Source organism: Streptopelia decaocto (genome assembly GCF_964273445.1).
Source record: "Streptopelia decaocto genome assembly, chromosome: 1".
NCBI lineage: Eukaryota > Metazoa > Chordata > Aves > Columbiformes > Columbidae > Streptopelia > Streptopelia decaocto.
In genome coordinates, this window is record NC_138663.1 from 210,871,066 (window position 1) to 210,892,383 (window position 21,318).

At 54.3% G+C, this 21,318-nt stretch overlaps 2 protein-coding genes across 2 annotated transcripts; one reads left to right on the plus strand and one right to left on the minus strand.

Moving 5' to 3' along the window:
• Positions 1-2,101: 2,101 nt before the first annotated feature.
• LOC309435347 (uncharacterized protein) lies at positions 2,102-17,660 on the minus strand (the record flags this gene model as incomplete). The annotated part of the gene is made up of 4 exons (XM_082043488.1): positions 2,102-2,416; positions 6,114-6,167; positions 13,408-13,565; positions 17,431-17,660. 4 exons carry the CDS (start codon positions 17,658-17,660, stop codon positions 2,184-2,186), a joined length of 675 nt encoding a protein of 224 aa, XP_081899614.1. The 3' UTR covers positions 2,102-2,183.
• On the plus strand, positions 17,313-20,566 carry LIPT2 (lipoyl(octanoyl) transferase 2). Its single transcript, XM_082056419.1, has 2 exons — positions 17,313-17,860; positions 19,860-20,566. Exons 1-2 carry the CDS (start codon positions 17,383-17,385, stop codon positions 20,150-20,152), a joined length of 771 nt encoding a protein of 256 aa, XP_081912545.1. The 5' UTR covers positions 17,313-17,382; the 3' UTR covers positions 20,153-20,566.
• Positions 20,567-21,318: the final 752 nt, after the last annotated feature.

The window sequence follows — 21,318 nt, forward strand, 5'->3', positions numbered from 1 at the left end:
AGTCCCCCCTCATTCTCCTCCAAGCTCCAGAGCCCCAGCTCCCTCAGCCTTTCCTCACACAGGAGATGCTCCACTCCCTCCAGCATCTTGGTGCCTGCGCTGGACTCTCTCCAGCAGTTCCCTGTCCTGCTGGAACTCAGGGGCCACAACTGGACACAATATTCCAGGTGTGGTCTCTGTCCCCTCACATGTCCCCATGCCATCCCCTCAGACACCCACGGCCCCCACAGACACCTCACATGTCCCCATGCTGTCCACTCACAGCCCCACAGCCCCACGCCATTCCTTCACATGTCCCCACACCGCTCCCTCACACATCCTGATGCCATCCCTTCATAGACCCACAGCCCCAGTGTCCCCTCACATGTCCCCATGCTCTACCCTCACATGTCCCCACGCCATCCCCTCACAGCCCCATGGCCCCACACCATCCCCTCACAGACAGGTGGCCCCACGCCATTCCCTCATGTCTCCACGCTGTCCCTTCACATGTCCCCACATTGTCCCCTCACACATCCTCACACCATCCCCTCACAGATCTCTGCCTCCATGCCATCCTCTCACATGTCCCCATGGTCTCCTGTCACAGACCCACAGCCCCATGCTGTCCCCTCACATGTCCCCACACCAGCCTGTCACAGACCCATGTCCCCACACTGGACCCTCACAGACCACTGCTGCCATGTATGTCCTCGTGTTCTCCTCTCACCCACAGCCCCATGCCATCCCTCAAATGTCCCTACACCATTCCCCCACAGCCCCATGTCCCCACACTGTCCCATCACACATCCTCACGCCAATCCCACAGACTAATGGCCTCATGCCACCCTCTTAAATGTCTCCATGCCCTTCTCTCACAGCCCCGCAGCTCCAAGCTGTTCCCTCACATGCCCCCATGTTCTACCTTCACATGTCTCCATGCTGTCCCCTCACAGGCCCGTGTCCCCACGCTCTGCTCTCACTGACTCACAGCCCCATGCCATTCCCTCACATGTCCCCACATCATCCCCTCACGTCTCCACACTGTCCCTTCACATTCCCCCGCATTGTCCCCTCACATGTCCCCATGTTCTACCCTCACATGTCCCCATGCTGTCCCCTCACAGATCGCTGCCCCCATGCCATCCCCTCACTCGTCCCCATGCTCCTCTCACTGACCCACGGCCCCACGCCATTCCCTCACGTGTCCCCACATCATCCCCTCACAGACCCATGTCCCCATGCCCTCCTCTCATACATCTTCACCTTCATGCTGTTCCCTCACAGCCCCATATCCCCACACTGTCCCCTCACATGTCCCCATGCTGTCCCTTCACAGACCCACAGCCTTCCCTCCAATCCTTAATTCCAAATCCTTAATTCCCAATCCCATCCCATTTGCATCGTTTTTCTAATGCAGCTGAGGACTCCATTGATATATCTATATTGTTTTCTAATTACTTTTCCTCTATAAAGTTAATTTAAAATCTATTAGGTGTTTTTGAGAGTGATTTTTTTTCTTGTTTTCCTTCCAGTGTGGATTACACTAAATTTTATCTGCCATGTTTCTCATTTACCTGTCCTGGCTGGGTCCTTGCTGGGAATGGGATGTTGAGCATCTCCCACCCTTCCCAGACCTCATCAACCCAAATCCCTCTGTCTCCGGATGACTCGCTCCATTCTACTGGCAGTTAGGTAAAAGCAACACAAAATAAATACATTTTCTACATCTAACCCTGCCACAAAATCCGTTTCTGTAGGAGAGAACTGGTGCGTGTTTCCTCTGCTCTCTTCATTTTCAGGTGGGCTGCAGCGCTGAGCTGAAAAATGCTCTTGTAGGGTCAGAAGTGGGTTCCTCTGATGAAGAGATCACTGAAACATTACGTTTATGAGCGTATAGGTGTGTTCCCAATTTATGTATTGTCTCCAGGAGCAATGGCTTTGGGAAACTGAGATGTCCGTAAGCAGGGGCTGAACAACCTGTCAGGAGAATTTAAAGTGAAATTTGGGTGTATGAGATGAATGTGTTCACATATTGGTCCTGTAATGGAGAAGTGGAGAGACAGATTTTGCTGGTTTGCAAGGAAAGATCACAAAATGAGCTTTAATATCTCAAGGGATTGATCTTCTGGGTACCCAAGGTCATGACACCAGCCTTAACGTTAATGATACTGCGAATTACACATTTAATTAGCACGAGCCTTTCACTCCCTGAAGTCAGAGACGTTCTTTCTGGTTTCAAAAGGAGCAGAAGAAAGGTCAAAATCATTATCTGCATACCGCAATGATTCTTTTGCAGATTCTGGGACTTGCTGGTTGTTCTTGACGTCTCCGGTTCTACCTGCAGCTGGTGAAGAGTTGTCATGCAATTTCATCTTTGTGAAGCAAGTCCTTGGGCAAAACACGTTCCTGTCCAGCAGCACTTGAAATATAGTGGCTGATAAGTGAAAGAAATGAAAAATCAGCAGGAAAAAAAGGTGTATAATTATCCCTCCACCCCCGTGTGTCACTCCGGGCTAATTGCAAAATTAGAGTCTGGGGTCTCCCCATTCTTCATCCATCTCTTAATTTTCATCAGGTGGGCCACCAATTAAAGCTCTGACCTCCCGTCGCTGTTTTGCGCCTGCAACTGGAGAAAATAAGTTCTCGGCAAACAAAAATACCCCATTCTTGTTGGAGGCCGTTCTGTTCCTTTCCTTATCTCCAGGGATACAGCTCCCGTTATCTCCCAGCCTGAAGACTCTGAGGCCTTTTTCACTTAACAAAGTACTTACTTCACTTAACTTTATCTTAAAGAAGCAGAAAGTTCGAAGGTTCACAGCTTGCAGAAGTTACCCCAAGCAAACATTATTCTATACAAGCAGTTTCCAACCAAGTTCTATAAGAAGCAGGACACAACAAGCTCAGGCAGCCTATTCCCTGACACCTTCTCAGCAAGAATACGGACGTTTTAAATTAAATTTGAATAGAAGGAAAAACAGGAACAAGAGAAATAATCTCATTGTAATGCAGCAAACTGACAGACGCTGAAAAATACACATCTGGGATTTCTCTTGCACAACTGGAGATGTTTGAAGCGCTTCCAGGGGGCAGCTCTTTAAACCCATCTAGGACACCTCTTTTGATATGAATATTAACCCCTGGAGAAGCCTGTTTTTCTTCAATACCTAGAAAATTAGTGTAGCGCAATTATCTCAGATTTTTAGACATCTAACCTTGTACTTGCTTAAGGTACGGTATATGAATCTTAACACAGCAACTGAAAATACTGTGAGACAATTCCCTTAAAAGGTCTTATAATTCTCTTTCTTTTAGGATGTGCAGTACTCTCATATGTAGCTCTGAGAAACAGGACATTAAACCTCTGTTCCCCTTTGAAGAAGTAGAGAAATTATGTGATTTGTCCAAGAACCTTTCAATACTCCCAGGTGTAAAGCCCAAGTATCCTGACTCCAAAATGTTAATTTTTTTCAAAGCACTATAAAGGATTCGCTTGTTAGTGACAAAATGTCTTGCATTTAGAGCTGCCCGCAGCCAAAACCATCAGGACCAGCAGAAACTGAGCCAGAGCACTCATAATAATCACAGAATCCCAGAATGTCAGGGATTGGAAGGGACCTGGAAAGCTCATCCAGTGCAATCCCCCCATGGAGCAGGAACACCCAGATGAGGTTACACAGGAAGGTGTCCAGGCGGGTTGGAATGTCTGCAGAGAAGGAGACTCCACAACCTCCCTGGGCAGCCTGGGCCAGGCTCTGCCACCCTCACCCCCAACAAGTTTCTTCTCAAATTTAAGTGGAACCTCCTGTGTTCCAGTTTGAACCCATTACCCCTTGTCCTACCATTGGTTGTCACCAAGAAGAGCCTGGCTTCATCCTCCTGACACTCACCCTTTAGATATCTGTAAATATTAATGAGACCCCCCTCAGTGTCCTCTTGTCCAGCTCCAGAGCCCCAGCTCCCTCAGCCTTTCCTCACACGGGAGATGCTCCACTCCCTTCAGCATCTTGGTGGCTGCGCTGGACTCTCTCCAGCAGTTCCCTGTCCTGCTGGAACTCAGGGGCCACAACTGGACACAATATTCCAGGTGTGGTCTCCCCAGGGCAGAGCAGAGGGGCAGGAGAACCTCTCTGACCTACTGACCACCCCCTTCTCATCCACCCCAGGTACCATTGGCTTCCTGGCCACAAGGGCCCAGTGCTGGCTCATGGTCACCCTGCTGTCCCCAGGACCCCCAGGTCCCTTTCCCCTACTCTGCTCTCCAACAGGTCATTCCCCAACTTACACTGGAACCTGGGGTTGTTCCTGCCCAGATCCAAGACTCTACACTTGGCCCTTGTTCTAGTTCATTACATTTCTCCCCGCCCAGCTCTCCAGCCTGTCCAGGTCTCTGATGGCAGCACAGCCTCTGGCGTGTCAGCCACTCCTCCCAGCTTGGTGTCACCAGCAAACTTGCTGACAGTCACTCTATACCCTCGTCCAAATCACTGATGAATATATTGAATAACACCGGCCCAGCACTGCCCCCTGAGGCACTGCACTAGATCCAGGCCTCAACTGGACTCTGCCCCATTGACCACGACTCTCTGGCTTCTTCCCTTCAGCCAGTTCACAGTCACCTCACTACCCGATCGTCCAGCCCGCACTCCCTCAGTTCAGCTGTGAGGATGCTGTGGACACTGTGTCAAATGCCTCACTCAAGCCAAGGGAGATCACGTCCACCGCTCTGCCATCATCCATCCACCTCGTTATGTCCTCATAAAAGGCGATGAGGTTGGTGAAGCCACGTCAACTGCAATTCTGAATATCCAGGTTTTGAGCAGAAATGAATCCTGTCTGGGCAGAAGTGGAGGATTTCAGTTATGAAATGAAAGTCGTAAGACAGATATATAGATATAGATAGATATATATATATATATATATATATATATGGAGATACAGAGCCTCCCTCTTTGCCTTTCTGCCACCAAGACGAATTACAAATAACAAGGTGGAATTAGCGGCGTCTTTTCAGTAGGAAACTTGTCAAGGCAATGACTCCTTCCTTAATTATAGAAAATTAAAAAGCATAGCTGGAAGACCAAACACCATCAGAAAAACAGCGGGAATTAGAATAAGAGAATCATAGAATCATTTATGTTGGAAAAGCCCTTTAAAATCACTGAGGAAAGCTAAGAAGATAAATTTCCTTATAGGCTTGCAAGGGTCACACTCAGTACAAAGTCCATAAATTGTTATCATCCAGACAGCTGCATTTGAGACAGATGCATGTTTTTGCGTGGCTTAATTGGCTTTTCTATTATATTTTCTACGCGTGTTCACAATAAAAATATCTTGAGATGCTCAAGGAATGAGGCAGCAATAATGGCAACAAGGGAGAAGCATTTAAGAAACTACTAAGACAAGTTTCAGTTGGAAGAAGGATATATGAGCAGGAACACGTCTCCGCTTGACAACCAGTGTAGAACAGCAGCGTGACTGTTGACAGCCCGTTGCTGTTGGTTTTAATCACCCAAATCACCCCCGGCACTGCTGGTTGTGTCTCCACTGTGGACACAGAGAGTTTTAGACACCCAGCAAATGTGGAGACACCTGAATTTAATGTCTTGATGTGGAGCTGGTTCCCAGTCCGCTCACGTGGTTTGTGGTGTGTCACAGTGCAACGTGTCTTCATGACGGGAAATCATCGAACAGAATCATAGAATTAGTTTGGTTGGAAGAGACCCTCAAGATCATTGAGTCCAACCCACCCCTGGCACTACCCCCTGTATGGAACTTCATCTATGTGTATTTTCAACCCTCCAGGGATGGTGTCTCCAGCACTGCCCTGGGCAGCCTGTTCCAATGCCCCACAGCCCTTTGGGGAAGAAATTGTTCCCCACATCCAACCTCAACCTCCCCTGGCGCAACTTGAGGCCGTTTCCTCTGCTCCTGGCGCTTGTTCCTGGGGAGCAGAGCCCGACCCCCCCTGGCTCCAAGCTCCTTTCAGGCAGTTCAGAGATCAGAAGGTCTCCCCTCAGCTCCTGTTCTCCAGCTGAACCCCCCAGGTCCCTCAGCCGCTCCATCACACTTGTGCTCCAGCCCCTCACCAGCTCAGTTCCCTTCTCTCAACTCAGATAGATTCACTTTTATACCTTGCACGGTCCTTTCTGCCAAGATTCCTTGTACTTTTGTATCAAGAATCCATTCTCAAAAACAAAAATGCCAGGTTTAAGCAGTGTGTAATAATAGAAAAAGGCATGTGTAGCCATCTGGGAATGCAACAAGCCAGAAGAATTTAATCTCTGCTGCTCCCAATTACATGTTATCACATCCAAACAAAGATAACTGGCATGAACATCTTTGAAAGCGTCATGACAAATTTCCCGCATTGAGTCACTCTAGTTACTGACATTCCTGACTTCAGCTTATTAACTAACACCCACATCTCATATTCCGAGCATGTTCTCGGGGCTGTTTGCAGGGGGAGATTGATGGCATAATTCCCCTATGGACTCCTGTTCTTGATATCTTTTATTTCGCGATAATTAGTGTGCCTCAGTGTGGAGTATTTGACATTTATTCAACAGCAGGACGGGTACAGAAGGAGCTGAGGCAGAACAGCTTGTTTTCTAGCAGCTCTGTGGATCTGTTTCCACAAGCAGATGGGCTATTAAAGAAGATAAACAAGAGTAACCGCTAGGAAATAATGAAAATCCTCTGAAGAACGGCTACTGACAAAGTAGAGATGGGAATGTGCAGGAAAGCATCTCCCCAAAATCCAGGGCAGTGCAAGACTACAGCATCCCGGAAGCAAGACGGGAAGGAGATATTGGGAGCAAAATCCTCAGTGTCAGCTCAACCATGTTACATAGAGAGCCCAGGGGGAGAAAACGGGCCCGGAGGAGTGGCTGACACTGGAAGCTGTGCTGCCATCAGAGATCTGGACAGGCTGGAGAGTTGGGCAGGGAGAAATGTAATGAACTAGAACAAGGGCAAGTGTGGAGTCTTGAATCTGGGCAGGAACAACCCCAGGATCCAGTGTAAGTTGGGGAATGACCTGTTGGAGAGCAGTGTAGGGGAAAGGGACCTGGGGGTCCTGGGGAGAGCAGGGTGACCATGAGCCAGCACTGGGCCCTTGTGGCCAGGAAGCCAATGGTGCCTGGGGTGGGTTAGAAGGGGGTGGTCAGTAGGTCAGAGAGGTTCTCCTGCCCCTCTGCTCTGCCCTGGGGAGACCACACCTGGAATATTGTGTCCAGTTGTGGCCCCTCAGTTCCAGCAGGACAGGGAACTGCTGGAGAGAGTCCAGCGCAGCCACCAAGATGCTGAAGGGAGTGGAGCATCTCCCGTGTGAGGAAAGGCTGAGGGAGCTGGGGCTCTGGAGCTGGACAAGAGGACACTGAGGGGTAACTCACTCATGGGGATCAATATGGAAAGGGTGAGTGTCAGGAGGATGGAGCCAGGCTCTTCTCGGTGACAACCAGTGACAGGACAAGGGGTAATGGGTACAAATTGGAACACAGGAGGTTCCACTTAAATATGAGAAGAAACTTCTTCCTGGTGAAGGTGACAGAACAATGGACCAGGCTGCCCAGGGGGGTTGTGGAGTCTCCTTCTGTGCAGACATTCCAACCCGCCTGGACACCTTCCTGTGTAACCTCATCTGGGTGTTCCTGCTCCATGGGGGGATTGCACTGGATGAGCTTTCCAGGTCTCTTCCAATCCCTGACATTCTGGGATTCTGTGATTCTGTTCCTTCCCTCCTCCAAATCTTATAAAACGGTTGACAAATAATAAGGAAAGTCAAGCTATCTCTTGCACTACATGATCTGAGCTCTGGGAACAGGCTGAAGACGGGTTCTTTGATGTCTCCATACTCCTTTACTCAGCTGCTACTGAGATTCACCTTCCAAAAAAGGTTGGTTAGTAGATTTGGGGGAAAAAACCCATAACAGAGTTGAAAAAGAAACAGCAATTCTGAAAAAAAACCCATGACACTCGTGAGAGGGGTGATGTACGCCGACAGAGCTTGCAAATGGCCAAATATCGAGAGCCGATGCGGCTTGTGAGCATAACGACCGCCTATGGAGACGTGGGCACCGTATTGCCAAAATCCCCTTTTCTCATGCAATTCCCCGTCCGCGTCAGCAGGTGACAGTTGGGCACCGCGCTTGCCTGGCAGCCCTGGAGCTGCACAGCAAAACAAACCAGGTTCTGTTCCAGCCTGTGTCCCACTGCCCACCGACTCCTCCTCGCCGTCAGCGCCACCATTGGGGCAGCCACGCTGTGAACTGCATCCGGAAAACCAAACCACAGAATCATTTTGGTTGGAAAAGACCATCAAGATCATCGAGTTCAGCTGTTCCCCCACCCCTGTCCCTGCCCCATGTCCTGAGAACCTCATGTCCGTCTGTCCAGCCCTCCAGGGATGGTGACTCCAGCACTGCCCTGGGCAGCCTGTTCCAATGCCCCACAGCCCTTTGGGGAAGAAATTGTTCCCCACATCCAACCTCAGCCTCCCCTGGCGCAACTCGAGGCCGTTTCCTCTGCTCCTGGCGCTTGTTCCTGGGGAGCAGAGCCCGACCCCCCTGGCTCCAAGCTCCTTTCAGGCAGTTCAGAGATCAGAAGGTCTCCCCTCAGCTCCTGTTCTCCAGCTGAACCCCCCAGGTCCCTCAGCCGCTCCCATCACACTTGTGCTCCAGCCCCTCACCAGCTCCGTTCCCTTCTCTCAGCTCGCTCCAGCACCTCAAGGCCTTTCTTGTGAGGTGATCCCACCACCCCTCTGGCCGCCATTTTGTGTTTTGAGGTGATTTTGGTGCCCCTGGGGCTGCTGTTTTGAGTCTTGGATGAGGGTCCCAAAACTGCCCCCAGGATTGGTGGTTTGGCCTCCCCAGGTCCCAGCACAGGGACGGTCACTGCCCTGGTCCCGCTGGCCACCCCAGTGCTGGTACCAGCCAGGATGCTGGTGGCCTCTTGGCCACCTGGGCACACGCTGGCTCATGTTCAGCCGCTGGCACCAACACCCCCAGCTCCTTTTCCGCCGGGCACTTTCCAGCCGCTCTTCCCCGAGCCTGTAGCGCTGCCTGGGGTTGCTGTGACCCCAGGGCAGGACCCGGCACTTGGCCTTCGTGAACCTCAGACAGTTGAGCTGAGCAAGCTAAAAAATAACCAGTTGTGAAGAAATACCTGAGTTTTGGGTGGACAGATCTGTGTGATCCCAGAAGCAATTGCGCCCTTGCACAGCTCCAACAGGCGTAAAATCCCAAAGCAGAACTGCAGGCTGGGGAGGTCACACAGCGATGCCACCCAACAACAACCACATTTATCAGTTCACCTTCCTCCGGGCGAAATCACTCGCTGCATGAGAACTCCATGAGGATACAGATCCTCACTTAAATGCAACAGCTTTTTACCTGGCAAAGGTTGGGGAAGGAAACAAGTGTTAAAACAACTGCAGGTGACGCACGTGGCCGCGCGGGCTGCCGGAGTGTTCCCCACGCTCACAACAACGCGTCACTCAGCTAGCATGGGCTTTGTTTTGCTGGTAACAAAATCATACACATCCTCTTCCTCCTGCAGTTCCACACACTCTCTTGTCCTCTCTTTTTCTTCCTTTCACTGTAGCTGTTCTCACTCTGCCACTTTTTGCTCTCCCGGATTGACATTTGTGTTGGTTTTATGGAAGGAGTGTGTAGGTCTTAATCCATCACTCATAATTTTAAATTATTTTGAAAGGCTCTTTTCATCTTTTGTTTCTTCCTCCTTCAAGTTTCCTGCTTTGAGATTTCTGAATGATTTCCTGACCTGGTTTAACACGCCTGGTAACTGTAAAATTACACTTTCCACATTCAGGGTACAGTGTTTGTTTTGGTATCACAGATTGGCTTGAGGGTAAAAAAGAGATTATTGAAGTTCTTAGCCAAGGATTTATTTTCTGCTTATGAAAATGCCATGGGATCCGGTTCTGATCTCACCCAAACCTGCTTCGTATTCTGAGGGAACTAGATGGGCATAAATTAGAACAAGAGAGGTTTAGATGGGACATAAGGAGAAGCTTTTTGTCCATGTGGATGGTTGAGCAGCGGGAGGGAACCCCGGGCAGGTTGAGCATCGATGTTCTTGGAGGTTTCACAGAATCCCAGAATGTCAGGGGTTGGAAGGGACCTGGAAAGCTCATCCAGTGCAATCCCCCCATGGAGCAGGAACACCCAGATGAGGTTACACAGGAAGGTGTCCAGGCGGGTTGGAATGTCTGCAGAGAAGGAGACTCCACAACCTCCCTGGGCAGCCTGGGCCAGGCTCTGCCACCCTCACCAGGAACAAGTTTCTTCTCAAATTTAAGTGGAACCTCCTGTGTTCCGGTTTGAACCCATTACCCCTTGTCCTATCATTGGTTGTCACCAGAAGAGCCTGGCTCCATCCTCCTGACACTCACCCTTTAGATATCTGTAAACATGAATGAGGTCACCCCTCAGTCTCCTCTTGTCCAGCTCCAGAGCCCCAGCTCCCTCAGCCTTTCCTCACACGGGAGATGCTCCACTCCCTTCAGCATCTTGGTGGCTGCGCTGGACTCTCTCCAGCAGTTCCCTGTCCTGCTGGAACTCAGGGGCCACAACTGGACACAATATTCCAGGTGTGGTCTCCCCAGGGCAGAGTAGAGGGGCAGGAGAACCTCTCTGACCTACTGACCACCCCCTTCTAACCCACCCCAGGTACCATTGGCCTCCCTGGCCACAAGGGCCCAGTGCTGGCTCATGGTCACCCTGCTGTCCCCAGGACCCCCAGGTCCCTTTCCCCTACACTGCTCTCTATGCTGACCTCAGAGCTGCTGCTGCTTTGAGCAGGAGGTTGGACCCGAATCCTCCCAGTGTCCTTTCTAACCTGAATTATGACCCTACGAACCTCCGTGGTACTCGCTTTGCAGCACGGAAATGAGAGAAGCAGCAGGTCTCCGATATGGAAGAAAAGGATAGGACCCTCGTTAATGCCTGGACATTAATGCTTTTGAGTTTAAAAAGGCTTTAAAGATACCAAGCACTGATAAACAACGTTATTTCTGTTCGGAATCTAAAAGCATTTAACAAATAAACACAAGCACAATCATTCCCACCTCACACATGAATAAAGGAGACGCACAAAGCTTAATTAACGCCCAAAATCTGTGCAGCAAACGATGTGTAGGTCTAAGAAAATGACTCCTGCCTAATCTGGGTCTCAGATTGCCACAGCTCATACCTCTCCTGGCTACAACTGTCACAAACCAATGTGTGGCATTAAAAAAGGAGCGGATGTCTGAGATGTCATCTCAAACCGGGTTCCCTTATTGCGGCTGCAGCTCCTGGATGGACACATAACGGGTTCATCTCCTTGTCACCAAAAGCAAAAGCACCAGGTCTCATCCCTGACAGCGGGAATTAAAGATTTTCCCACTCTGGTGTCTGCAATAAGCCCTTTTAAAAGACATAATGGGTTCAAAGTAGAAATAGCTTCTCTTTGGAGATTAATCACTGAGAAACATTCTGAACTGGCAGGTTTTTGGCAGCAGAAAGAGAAGACAGAAGGAATAGCGATTTTTACCATCCCAACTGTCACTTTTCACATTTCTTTGCACAGAGCACGAAGAGAACAGGATCAAACCAAAGGCAGCTCAAAATTCATGTTGGATAAAGATAAAAATGAAGATGCTGGGAGTGGGGTGAGAAGAACTTCACCCATCAGGATGGAGGCACCGAGCTCTTCTGGGTGAGCCATGAGCACACTCTGTTTTCATAACTTCCATCCCTGTCCAGTTTGTGCTCATTTTCACACAATCACAGAATAGTTTGGGTTGGAAGGACCTTCCCAGCTCCCCCAGCGCCACCCCTGCCATGAGCAGGGACATCTTCACCAGCTCAGGTTGCTCAGAGCCCCGTCCAGCCTGGCCTGGGATGTCTCCAGGGATGGTTCATCCACCACCTCTCTGGCCAACCTGGGACAGGCTCTCACCACCCTCAGGGCCAACAATTTCTTCCTCACGTCCGGCCTGAATCTCCCTCCTTTAGTTTAAAACCATCACCCCTTGTCCTATCACAACAGGCCCTGCTCTAAAGTCTGTCCCCATCTTTCTTCTCGGCGCCTTTAAAGGCCGCACTAAGGTCTCCCCGGAGCTTCTGTTCTCCAGCTGAACACCCCAGCTCTCTCAGCCTGTCCCCCAGCAGAGCTGTTCCAGCCTTGGATCATTCCTGGGGCTCCTCTGGCCCCTCTCCAGCAGGTCCATGTGTGTCCTGTGCTGAGGGACCCCAGGATCCTTCTTAAAAACAAGCTGAGATGAGTGTTTAACCCAACCAGGATGGTTTTGGCAGGTCTGTGAATTTGGGCTGGTTGACCAGAGGACAGGGTGACCTCTGGCAGGGTGACTGGCCAGCAGTTGAGGACAAACCAGATACAAGAGCATCTTCAACACGGCCAGTGAAAGCCAAACGATGCACCCAAGCTTTGTGAGTGGAAACACCAGCTCCCAGCATCACAGGAAGCTCAGAGAAGCGGAGTTGCCCTCTACATCAACTCCGAGATGGGTCAAAAGATGACGACCAGCACCAAGAGAAGCAGAAACTCACACCAGCTCTGACCCCATGGCCTCACACGTGTGTCTCTTTGTTTTTCTTCGCCTTTGTCACAGACTTGGGAGGGTGTTTCTTGGGGTTGATGAAGAGATCAGGGGAGTCAGGAGCAGTTCTGGCTCTGGGTCTGAGATCCTGCCTGAATGAACTGGCGATCTCAACCCAACTCGTTCCCTCCCAGCGTCATCAGGGAAAGATTTATTATGGAATACGATGTCATGGAGATGTTTGCCCTTCCGAACAACTGCAGGACTGGCAGCTGCTGCTTGGACTGGGGGTCCTGGTGGACAACAGGATGACCATGAGCCAGCACTGGGCCCTTGTGGCCAGGAAGGCCAATGGTACCTGGGGTGGGTTAGAAGGGGGTGGTCAGTAGGTCAGAGAGGTTCTCCTGCCCCTCTGCTCTGCCCTGGGGAGACCACACCTGGAATATTGTGTCCAGTTGTGGCCCCTGAGTTCCAGCAGGACAGGGAACTGCTGGAGAGAGTCCAGCGTAGGACAACACAGATGCTGAAGGGAGTGGAGCATCTCCCTTATGAAGAAAGGCTGAGGGAGCTGGGTCTCTTTAGTTTGGAGAAGAGGAGACTGAGGGGTGACCTTATTAATGTTTATAAATATATAAAGGGTGAGTGCCACCAGAATGGAGCCAGGCTCTTCTCGGTGGCAAACAATGATAGGACAAGAGGTAATGGGATCAAGCTGGAACACAAGAGGTTCCACTTAGATTTTAGAAAAAACTTCTTCTCAGTGAGGGTGGCAGAGCCTGGCCCAGGCTGCCCAGGGAGGTTGTGGAGTCTCCTTCTCTGGAGACATTCAAAACCCACCTGGACATGTTCCTGTGCGACCTCACCTGGGCGTTCCTGCTCCAGCAGGGGGATTGGACCAGATGATCTTTTGAGGTTCCTTCCAATCCCAAACATACTGTGATACTGTGACACTGTGGCTTGGGCGATGCCGGTGTCTTGTGTGAAGAGGTTGGTTGCCCATTCCAAGGCATCGCACAGGAACCTGCAGAAAAAAATAACCAAGGAAAAATGAATCAATAACTTAAGGCTTTCCAGCACCACCCCCAGGGAAACCCACAGTACAGTTTGCTTGAATAAAAGAGAAATTACTTTGTCACCTCTCTGTGACACCCCAACCTTGCCAAAACCAACAGGAATTTTGTCCCGGACTTCCCTGCAGCCAAGATATTGCCCTTGGCATCCGTTTGTGGCTCTCTGAGAGCTGTGATGGTCCCTCTTGCCAGGCACCTGTTCCACGGCCGCCACCTTTGTCCTCCCCTCCCCTTCCTGCTATTAAAGCCCTGACTTGCTTCAGCTCTAAAGTTCCCCGAGGGAGCCTCTCGTGCCAGAAAAATGAGGTTTGCAATCAAAGGAATTGGTGAGAATTCAAGAAACTCAGCTAACGTTGAAGGTACCGAAAGGAAAAGGTACGAGCGAACAGCAAATTATCCTACCACGCAGAAAAATAACAACAAAAAGGATATTTAAACACCAACAGAAGGATAAAACATGAGCCATCCGTGGCTTCCGTCCATACAAATTTCCTCCCTGCTTCAAAAGCAGGATATCGACAGTAAATACCCCGACGACGCAACCGCGCTGGTCTCTGCCGTCTTATTGACGAGGATCCCGGGCCTGTTACACACAGCTCTCCCCATCTTACGCAGGCAGCGCCGCCGCCAGCCAAAAAGGAAGAGCGTTTGGCTTTGATCTCCAGCAAGAAGTTGATGTTTAATCATAAAAAAAAAGAAAGGAAATAACTTGATATACATACAAAATGTTGGTGCAAAATATAAGTCTCTCCTGCCAAGGGCAGAGACCCCGAGCAGCTTTTCTGGAATGGGTGGTCGAGGTGATGATCGCACCCAAAGTGAGATGGTCCTGCTCCAAATACACCATGACCTGGTGAAGTTTAGGGTGGTTTTTCCCCATTTGTTTTTTTCCCAGGTTGTTATTAATTTTATAAACCATCACAGTACTCGTTCCTGTATATCAAGAAAATCAGTAAACACAGGGAAGCACTTCCCCTCCTTGCAAATACCCGCACAGAGGTCCAAGCCATTGAACGACAGCGGAATGACCTGCAGCGACCGAGGGTAGATTACCAGCGAGCCGTATTTTGGCTAAAAACAAGTTTATTAACACAGTCGATTGCCCTATAAAATCAAAACCTACTTTCACACGCTTAATCCGGTCGCTAAGTCGGAAGGACCGCGGGTTGGGAACGGTTTGCTGCGGTTTTAATGGTTGACTCATTACTGGTGCGACCAGACTGGCGTATTTTTGACATTTGTAATAAAATGTTAAGGTGGGAATGTCTTATCGCTTTCAAAGCCGCAGGGTGACTAATTGCAGCACAGATCAGCGGTACAATAACTCTATTTACAATCCACGACCTTGAGGTGACACCCTGTGCCTTGCACCCCTCTCCAGGCCCTGTCCCCTATCTCTAACCTCTGTCCCCAGGCATGATCCCTTGTCCCCAACCTCCTGTCCCCTGTCTTTTATCTCCCACCACAGACCCCATCCCCGATACCCTGTCTCAGGCCATGTCCCATGTCCCCAGGCACTGTCCCCCATTCCCCGGCCACAAACAACCATCCCCTGTCCCCCTGTTCTCCATCTCTGTCCCCATCCCCTGTCCTCCATCTCTGTCCCCACTGTCCTCCAACCTCTGTATCTGTCACCTCTCCCCCTGTCCTCCATCTCTGTCCCTATCCCCTGTGCCTGTCCGTTGTTCTCAATCTCTGTCCCCTGCCCTCTACCCTCTGTCCCCATTCCCTATCCCCCCATCTCTGTCCCCTGTCCTCCACCCTCTGTCCCTATCCCTCATCCCTGTCCCCTATCCTCCATCTGTCCTTTGTCCCCATCCCTGTCCCCTCCATCCCTGTCCCCTCTCCCCCAACTCTGTCCCCATCCCCTCATCCCCATCCTGTCCTCCATCTCTGTCCCTTCTCCCCTAACCCTCATCCCTGTCCCCTGTCTGACATCCACCTGTCTCCTATGCCCCTATCCCTGTCTCCATCCCCTTGTCCCCATCCCCTATCCCCCCATCCATGTCCCCTGTTCTCCATCTGTCCCCTTTCCCCTGTCCCCATCCCGTCCTCCATCTCTGTCCCCTCTGTCTTCCATCCTCTGTTCCTGTCCCCTATCCTCAATCTCTGTCCCCTTTCCCCTGTCTCCTATCCCCATCCCCCAGCCCTGTCCCTTCTCCTCCATCTGGCCTGTCCCCTCTCCTCCATCTCTGTCCCCATCCCCACGCCTGTCCCCAGCCCCCCATCCCTGTCCCCTCTCTTCCATCTCTGTCCCCATCCCGTGCCTGTCCTGTCCTCCATGTCTGTCCCTTCTCCTCTATCCACATCCCCCCATCCCTGTCCCCTGTCCTCCAGCCCCCTGTCCCCATCCACCGTGCCTGCCCCTATCCCTCATCTCTGTCCCCACTACCCTGTCCCCTATCTCTATCCTCTGTCCCCCTCTCCCCATTCCTTATCCCCCACATCCCTGTCTCCTGTCCTACATCTCTGTCTCCATCCCCCTCTCCCCATCCTGTCTCCTCCATCCCTGTCCCTTGTCCCCCGTCTATGTGCCCAACCCATTTGTGTCCCCATTCCACATCCCTGTCCCCATCTCTGCCCCCATCCTTGTCCTCCATCTCTATCCTCTGTCCCCTATCTCTGTCTCCATCCCCCTCTCCCGATCCTCTGTCCCCATCCCTGTGCCTTGTCCCAATCTCTGTCCCCATCCCTGCCCCTTGTCCCCACCTCTGTCCCCTGTACCCCATCTCTGTCTCCATCCCCCTCTCCCCGTCCTCTGTCCCCTCCATCCCTGTCCCTTGTCCCCCATCTCTGTCCCAATTCCACATCCCTGTCCCCATCCTTGTCCCAATTCCACATCCCTGTCCCCTGTCCTGCATCTCTGTCCCAATTCCACATCCCTGTCCCCCATCTCTGTCCCCATTCCACATCCCTGTCCCCCATCTCTGTCCCCATTCCACATCCCTGTCCCCATCCCTGTCCCAATTCCACATCCCTGTCCCCATCTCTGTCCCCATCCCTGTCCCCTGTCCCCATCCCTGTCCCCTGTCCCCATCCCTGTCCCCTGTCCCCAGTCCCCATCTCTGTCCCATTCCACATCCCTGTCCCCATCCCTGTCCCCCATCCCTGCACCCTGTTCCCATCCCTGTCCCCTGTCCCCGTCTCTGTCCCCTGTCCCCATCTCTGTCCCATTCCACATCCCTGTCCCCATTCCTGTCCCCATCTCTGTCCCCTGTCCCCATCTCTGTCCCATTCCCCATCCCTGTCCCCCATCCCTGTACCCTGTCCCCATCCCTGTCCCCTGTCCCCGTCTCTGTCCCCAGTCCCCATCTCTGTCCCATTCCACATCCCTGTCCCCATTCCTGTCCCCATCTCTGTCCCCTGTCCCCATCTCTGTCCCATTCCCCATCCCTGTCCCCCATCCCTGTACCCTGTCCCCATCCCTGTCCCCTGTCCCCATCCCTGTCCCCTGTCCCCATCTCTGTCCCATTCCCCATCCCTGTCCCCATCCCTGTCCCCCATCCCTGTACCCTGTCCCCATCCCTGTCCCCTGTCCCCGTCTCTGTCCCCTGTCCCCAGTCCCCATCTCTGTCCCATTCCACATCCCTGTCCCCTGTCCCCTCTCCTCCATCCTGTCTCCCCGTACGCGTCCCCTTTTCCCCGTTCCCGCCGCCCCCCCCGCGCCGATCTCCGCCCCGCCCGCTCCCTCCCGGCGGCCCCGGCGGCCGCGGCCTAACCCGCTCCCTTCCCCCTCGTCCCGGTCCCGGCGCCCCGTTCCCCGCCGCCATGTCCCGGGCCCCGGTGCGGGTGCTGCGCCTGGGGCTGTGTCCGTACCCCGAGGCGCTGCGGGTGCAGGAGCGCTGCGTGGCGGCGGCGCGGGCGGCGCGGCCCGGGCCCGTCCCCGCTCCCACCCCCGCTCCCACCGCCGGGGAGAGCGTGGTGCTGAGCGAACCGGCGGCGCCCGTGTACGTGTGGGGGCTGCGGGGCGCCCCGGAGGCGGAGGCGGCGGCGCGGCTGCGGGCGCGGGGCGCGGGGCTGCTGGCGGCGCGGCGGGGCGGCCACATCACGTTCCACGGGCCCGGGCAGCTCCTCGCCTTCCCGGTTCTCGACCTGCGGCGCCGCCGCCTCCCGTTGCGGGGCTACGTGGCGGCGCTGGAGGCGCTGGTGGTGCGGATGTGCCGCCGCTTCGGCCTGGCCGCCGCCCGCGCCCTCCCGCCGCCCTTCACCGGCGTCTGGATGGGCGACAGCAAAGTGTGCGCCATCGGTGAGCGGGCGGGGGGACGCGCACCGGGGGGACGCGCACCGGGGGGACGCGCACCGGGGGGACGCGCACCGGGGGGACGCGCACCGGGGGGACGCGCACCGGGGGGACGCGCACCGGGGGGACGCGCACCGGGGGGACGCGCACCGGGGGGACGCGCACCGGGGGGACGCGCACCGGGTGGGTGACATGAACCGGCGGGACATGGACCGGGTGGGTGACATGGACCGGGGGGACACGCACCGGGTGTGTGACATGGACCGGGGGGACACGCACCGGACGGGGGGCACATGCACCAGGGGTGTGCACTGGGGGGTGATACACCGCGTGGGTCACATGGACCGGGTGGGCATGCACCGGGTGGGTGACATGGACCGGCGGGAACATGCACCGAACGCGGTGGGGGGGGACATGCACCAGGGGTGTGCACTGGGGGGTCGTGCACCGGGTGGGAGGGGTGCACCGGGGGGAACATGCACCGGAGGGGGCAATGCACGGGGCGGCATGGATGGGGGGATGTACCGGGGGAGGGACATGCACTAGGGGTGTGCACTGGGGGTCATGCACTGGGGGGGTGACATGTACCAGGGGTGTGCACTGGGGGTCATGCACTGGGGGGGAGTGACATTTACCAGGGGTGTGCACTGGGGGTCATGCACTGGGGGGGGTGACATGTACCAGGGGTGTGCACTGGGGGTCATGCACTGGGGGGGTGACATGTACCAGGGTGGGGGGCATGCACTGGGGGGAGGACACACACCGGGGATGTGCACTGGGGGGGTCATGCACTGGGGGGGTGACATGTACCAGGGGTGTGCACTGGGGGTCATGCACTGGGGGGGTGACATGTACCAGGGTGGGGGGCATGCACTGGGGGGAGGACACACACCGGGGATGTGCACTGGGGGTCATGCGCTGGGGGGGTGACATGTACCAGGGTGGGGGGCATGCACTGGGGGGAGGACACACACCGGGGATGTGCACTGGGGGGGTCATGCACCATGGAGGTGACATGTACCAGAGTGGGGGGCATGCATTGGGGAAGGAATGCAGTGGGGGGACATGCACCAGGGGTGTGCACTGGGGGTCATGCACTGCAGGGTGACGTGTACCAGGGGGAGAGGGAGACATGCACAGGGGGAAATGCAAGTGGGTGGGAGGGGGGTGCACGGGGGTAACATGCAGCGGAGGGGGGTGACATGCAGCAGCGATATGCACTGGGGGTCATGCACTGGGGTGATATGCACCAGGGGTGACATTCATGGGAGGGACATGCACCGGAGTGGGAATAGCATGCAGCGGGGGGGCATGCAGTGAGGGAGGGCATGCACCGGGGGAAAAGCACCAGGGGATGCTGTGCGCTGGGGGGGGCCATGCACTGGGAAAGGTGACACAGTGGTAAGGGGCATGCAGCAGGGGTAGCATGGCATGCATGAGGGGGACATGCACTGGGGACACATGCACTGGGGGAGAGCACGCACCGGGGGGGAAAATGCACTGAGGAAGGATGCACCAGCTGGGGAGATGCACTGGGACACGTGCAGCATGGGGAAGATGGGCACCGGGGTGGGTACACACGTCAGGGGGTGTGCAGGGAGGAGTATGAGGGCCAGCACAATTTTGGACCCTCGCACCCCAAACCAGGGCACTGCACCTTCTGCAGCTTGGCCCTTGCACCCAGAACTCGGTGCCTGCAACCTGGTCCTCAGCGCTGTCCCCTGCCCCCTTGTCCCCAGTCTTGTCCCCAGCCCCTGAGCTGTTCCCCTGTACCACAGCCCCACATCCTGCACCCCATCCTGGATCCCAGCACCCCCAGTTGGGCTCTGTTGCCTCGTCTCGGGGCCCTGCAGCCCAGACTCCCCTTTTCAACACAGCCCCCTGTCCAAGCCCACCCGAAACCCCGACAGTGGGATGCGGGGATGGGGTGGAGTGAGCCATCACTAAATATAATAAACTAATAAAACAAACTGGCGCTGCCGGGTGGGTGCTTGGGCCCCCGCAGGGGTGCACTGCGGGAACCACATCACCTCGCACGGGCTGGCGCTGAACTGCTGCACCGACCTCACCTGGTTCGACCACATCGTCCCCTGCGGGCTGGAGGGAAAAGGCGTCACGTCGCTGAGCCGCGAGCTGGGCCGGCCCGTCACCGTCGACCACGTCCTCCAGCCTTTCCTCGACTCCTTCCAGGAGGTGTTCGACTGCACCTTGGTGTTTTCAGATCCTGGGGAGCGGGAGAACCGCGGCGCCGCGGCTGAGTGTTCCGGCAAACCCTCGGTGCAGCCGCCTGGTGCTTGATTGCAGGACAAGTTCTGGTGCCTTCACCTGCAGACAGCACGTGAACGGCGACACAGAGGTCCAGGTTGTCGCTTAAACAGCCAAAACTCCATCAGGGCTGCTCTCTCCAGCTCCACGGGTCTCTGTCCCTCAGCTCAGACCTCCGAGGGTGTCACGTCCCCGTCGCCCGCTGGGGAAATGCCCAAACAAGCACTTTTGTGTGTTTTTTCTGCCTGTCTCCCCACAAAATTCCAAAATTTGGGTGAACGCTCACGAGCCCTTTGGACAAGAGGAGGAGGGACTGGTTGACTGAGCATTTTTCCCTCGCTGCTGCATAAAAAGAGGGAGATTTTCTATGAGAAGACTTGCTGGGAACTTCGGCTGCTGATCCTTTGTTTATTTACCCCAAGATAGAATAACGACCTTTTTCTTGCACTGTGCCCAGAGAAATCCTCACTGGGGGGTTGGGGCGGGTGGAAAAGTCACTGATAAGACGCTGTAAATGGTTAATTATGGAGTGATGCTGATGTGATGGGAGAGCGGGAGGAGGATCTAGGAGAGGGTCTGCGGCCGTTCTGGATCATGTGGGGCCACACAGTGTGGGATCGAGTGCTGGGGATGTCACTGTGGTCCGTGCAGGTGGTGTTGGCTCCTCCGAAATCGCCGCCCCGGCTGCAGGATCCGCGTGTGCTCGCAGGAGCCGTCCCAGCGAAGCGGTGCAGCCACCCTGAGGTCCTGCCTATGGATGCAAACCTATAGGTAGACACAGATAAAACTGATTTTAATAACTTTTCGTTCAGGAGAAATGGAAAATGGTTAATAAAGTTCCCGCACGCCGCTCAGAGAGGGAGCTGAGCCCCCCCTGCAGCCCCTCACCGCTGCTCCAGGCCTTTGTTCTGCCCCATGAGCTTTGGGGTTTCTCTGCCCCCACCCTGCAGCCCCCCCGGGATTTTGGGTGGGCAAAAGGGACCAGTGGGGCTGGGAGGCGCAAGGGGGAGGAAAACCCCATTTTATGGAGGCAGAGGATGGTGAGCGGGGATGAACGTGCCCCGGGCAGGCTCGGTGCCCAGTGCGAGGGCTTGGGGACGGCGATGACACACAGAGGAGGGACAGGAAAGCGTGACCGGCAGCGTGTGCCGGGAGGGAAACGCAGGGTCTGGCTCTCCCAGCCCTATAAAAGCCTCCGG

What these genes read in the sequence shown, in the direction of transcription:
- LIPT2 (XM_082056419.1), top strand. Translation starts at nt 17,383, where the DNA reads ATGTCCCGGGCCCCGGTGCGGGTGCTGCGCCTGGGGCTGTGTCCGTAC. An exon ending in CAGCAAAGTGTGCGCCATCG is followed by an intron (nt 17,861 to 19,859) that starts GTGAGCGGGCGG and finishes GGGCCCCCGCAG; the next exon opens with GGGTGCACTGCGGGAACCAC.